Consider the following 4,021-nt stretch of genomic DNA (forward strand, 5'->3'; position numbering starts at 1 on the left):
TATTCTTAATACTTAGAAATTTTATTCTCCATCTTCTTCCACTTACCAAAAGTAGATACTTGAATCCAACTTTGCAATTCCACATGCATTGCATCCATGCATATGAGGCTCTTTATTACAACTTTTGTTCATTTAAAACTAGTGAAAAGAAGATTCATGATAATATTTTTATCTCACATAAAGAATATTAAAACTATTAGACTGACTTATTAGACAAATTAGCCTTTATTCTGAAATAAACTAGCATAACCTAAAAAGATACACTTGCAAACATACAGAATACTACAGAAATACAAAGGACATTGGATTAGATGACGGAAGAAGGGCATTTTTTTCTGTGTGAGTTTGTGATTCTATTTCTGCAGTTTCACCCTGGCCAGAGCATCCCTCAGAGCCTGGTGGACCTGTTTATTCCTCAGAGTGTAAATGACGAAAAAAAAAAGCAGCGGGGTGACCACCGTGTTCACAAGAGAGGCCTCTCGGTTGGAGTCCAGCCTGTTGGTTTTCTTTGGTTTCACGTAGATGAAGACACAGCTGCCGTACATCAGAGAGAGGACGATGAGGTGGGACGAGCAGGTGGAGAAAGCTTTCTGCCTCTCCTTGGCCAACGGGAGACGCACGACTGTGACCGCGATGTTGCTGTAGGCAATGACGGTTATAATGAGGGACAGTATAATGACAAATAAAGCAACAAAGAAGAAATACATTTCAACAGACATAGTGGCAGAACAGGAGAGGTGAAGTAAGCAGCCAAGATCACAGAAGAAATGAGAAATGACATTGGAGCCACAGAAGGACAGTTGGGAAACCTTGAGGATGAGACCAGTGATAAAGATGAAGGACAAAATATAGCAGAAGCAAATCAGAAGGAAACAGACCCTTGGGTTCATGATGGTGGGGTAGTGCAGAGGCTTGCAGATGGCCAGGTATCGATCCAAGGACATCACCGCCATGAGGAAGAAAATTGTTGAACCAAGAAATAAAAAAGAAAAGGCTTGTGTGAGACAAGCAGTAAAGGGAATTGTCTGCTGTCCTAAGAGAAAGATGGACAGCAATTGAGGAATAACCGTGGTGATAAAGCAGCATTCACAGAAGGAGAAACTGCTGAGTAAGATATACATAGGCGTCTGGAGGCGGTGGTCAGCCCAGGTGACGGTGATGATGAGCATGTTTCCTGTAACGGAGGCCAGGTACGCCAGCAGGTGCACCAGGAAGAGGACATTCCCCAGGTGCTGGACTGCAGGAAACCCCTCCAGGACGAACTCCTGGACTGCTGTCTCGTTCCTCATTTCTGTCAGTTGTCTCCGTTTCTCTCTGTCATCAACTCTCTTTGATCTGTTAGGCAGAAAAATACTAATGCTAGAAAATAAAGAATCAAATTGATGGCTATATCTTTTTTTTTTTAAAGCACTGTTTGCAGTTACTATTCTCAAGGAAAAAGCATTTTTAATTTTTAAAGCTTTTTATTATAAATTATTTTAAGCATTCTCATTGTTAAAGTGTAAACAAAAATTTAAAGGTATTTTCAGTTTGTCTTGGAGAATAATTTTATGTGCAACTTAACTTTTCTGAAAAATAATATCTTTAAATAAAACTCAAAATGTAAACAATGGAAGATAATTATTACTTTTTATTTGCAGACAACGTTTATAACCCATGAAGTTAACCACCTCATTACATAACAGCCAATGAAGGGTATCATCTCACAGATGGTGTTCTTTTATGGAGTTACACTGAGGTAACACGTAGTCAGTGAAGCCCTCTTACACACCAATTTTAACCCTCTAAATACGGAAAGTATGAAAGCCATTTTCCTATTACCTTGTTCCAATCCCATTATTTTCCTAAAGTCCGTTTAGCCCGAGTTCTTGACCCATGGACCATAGAGTGAGCAGGAAAGTTAGCATACTAGATATTTTCTCAGCACAACGCAGACCATGAGCTTAAGAGAAACCATGGTTAAAGATGGGAAGAACACGGTTACACCATTTGGTTGTTCAGATTCAATGAATAAATACTTAATAGGTGAGTCATTATCCCTCTCAAACTTTCACCTAGCACAATGGAAATGTATTCTTTTGCTTTTAGTCATAAATGATTCTTCAACATTGCTTTTTCTGGAAGTTATTGTTACATTGTAAGATTCTAGTGAGGGATCACACTCGGGTGCTCACTACAATCGGTTTTATTGTGGTTTGTTTGTTTTTAGTGCCAATGCCACGCCAAACACCAGATGAACTGGTAACTGGTCTTTGGAGAGGGAGTCTTGGCATCTGTTGGAAATTAATACTCCAATAATTAAGTTACTGTAATTAAATTATCTTTGACTTAATTATTTTCAGCCAAATCTATTCCTTTAACTATGCATGGTCCACAATACTAGGTTAAACCTAAGTCTCTGATTTAAATATTTGACCTATTAAATTACAAAACATTCTCATGTCAAGTGCTCACCAAGAAATAGCTCACAAGAAACAGCTCTTTTGATTACATGTCTCTTTTTTCTTTCCAAAAACCAGGATCTTTCTCCCAGGCTTTTAAAATGGAGGTGGGAAAGACACTCTTAATGTACCCATCTTTGACCTACAAAAAAGTAAATGGGGGACCAGCAGTTAGTGTAATGGCTATGTCATTGAACTCCCATGTAGTCAACCACGTTTTGAGTCCCGGGCCCAGTGACTTAAACTCACACCAGGTGCGTATGTGTGTGCCCAAGTTCCCAAGAGGAGAATGGAGGAGAAGGGATTGCAGGGTGGCCATCCCCTCCGGAGAGTGATTTCTCGCTTTCTGTCTCTCTGTCTCTCTCTGTCTTTCTGGCAAGCACACGTGCCCTAGCAAAAACCTCTCAAAAAAAAAAGCAAATGAGGAGGCCAGTAGGTGATATGGTGGCTAAGGCATTGGAACTCCCACATAGCTTACTGTGGTTCAAGTCCCAGACCCTGTGGTTTGCTTTCTCACTTTCCCTTTCTCGCTCTGTCTCTCTCTGGTCTAATTTAAAAATACATACATAAAATAATAAGAATAATAATAAACAAAATAATTCTTTTTTTTAAAGTCAATGGTTTTTTTATGTCTTAAATCAATACTAAAATAAGACTAACTTTTCTCAAGAATGACAGAGCTTTCCAAACCCTACAGGATTAACAGTCATAGGTTTTTCTTACAGAAATTTGACAGATAAATCCTAGGCTGTTAGACAATGCAAAAAGCCCCATTCTGTATTCGCATTTCCTGATGTAACTACTTAAAATTTCTGAGCATGTGCATATTCACCCTACCAGACGCAAGGAAACGGTCCATCATGAGCAGCAGAATTGACTGGTTGTACGCTCATCCCCAAAGAAACTAAGGACAAAGAAACAAGTCAAATTTCCTTGCTCATGGGCACTCTTGTCACTTTTCTGTCAGTCCCTTTCTGATAGGTGAGGACCATCGCAGACATAAAGAATGCATTCAAATGCCCTCACAACATACTTACCCTGGGCTGTTCATAACACCACCAGTGAGCATAGGCAGAGTCCAAAAGACAATCTTATGGATCATTTGGACTTCTTTAGACTGGGACGATGAAAGGAAGCAGGAACTAAAATTACAACAGATTCCCAGGGGTCATTTAACTGTTCATTGCCGGAAATGGGAAATTTTAGTGGAAAGATATCGTCTTTACCGTTTCAATGCATGTGGAAACATACCACTGTCATCTCAACAGTCCACGACATCCTTGTAAAGGTTTTGAGAGAAAACTTTGGCATGACTGCCCCAGAGTTACAAAATTTGTAAAATTTCAAATTACATGTCAAGATAGACACCACTAAACAACAGAAATACTTAAGTTGTTTTGCTATTTTTTTTTTTTGGCTTTTTAAGCTGGTGTTTTATTTTAGTATAATTTATATGCCATAAGATGCACCAATCTTTGGAAGTTTTTTGTTTGTTTTGTTTGTTTGTTTGTTCGTTTGTTTTTTGTTGTTGTTGTTTTTTCTTATGGGGCACATGCACTCACCAGAGAGAGACAGAGACA

General features: G+C 38.9%; 1 protein-coding gene across 1 annotated transcript; it reads right to left on the bottom strand.

Annotated features, from left to right (window-relative positions):
• Window positions 1-353: 353 nt before the first annotated feature.
• Window positions 354-3,300, bottom strand: LOC102501795 (olfactory receptor 6C2). The gene is made up of 2 exons (XM_006147716.2): window positions 3,279-3,300; window positions 354-1,291 (listed from the first exon to the last, which is right to left on the bottom strand). Exons 1-2 carry the CDS (start codon window positions 3,298-3,300, stop codon window positions 354-356), a joined length of 960 nt encoding a protein of 319 aa, XP_006147778.2.
• Between the last annotated feature and the right edge of the window lie 721 nt (window positions 3,301-4,021).

The sequence above is a fragment of the Tupaia chinensis genome, unplaced genomic scaffold (assembly GCF_000334495.1).
Source record: "Tupaia chinensis unplaced genomic scaffold, TupChi_1.0 Scaffold000217_1, whole genome shotgun sequence".
Classification (NCBI taxonomy): domain Eukaryota; kingdom Metazoa; phylum Chordata; class Mammalia; order Scandentia; family Tupaiidae; genus Tupaia; species Tupaia belangeri.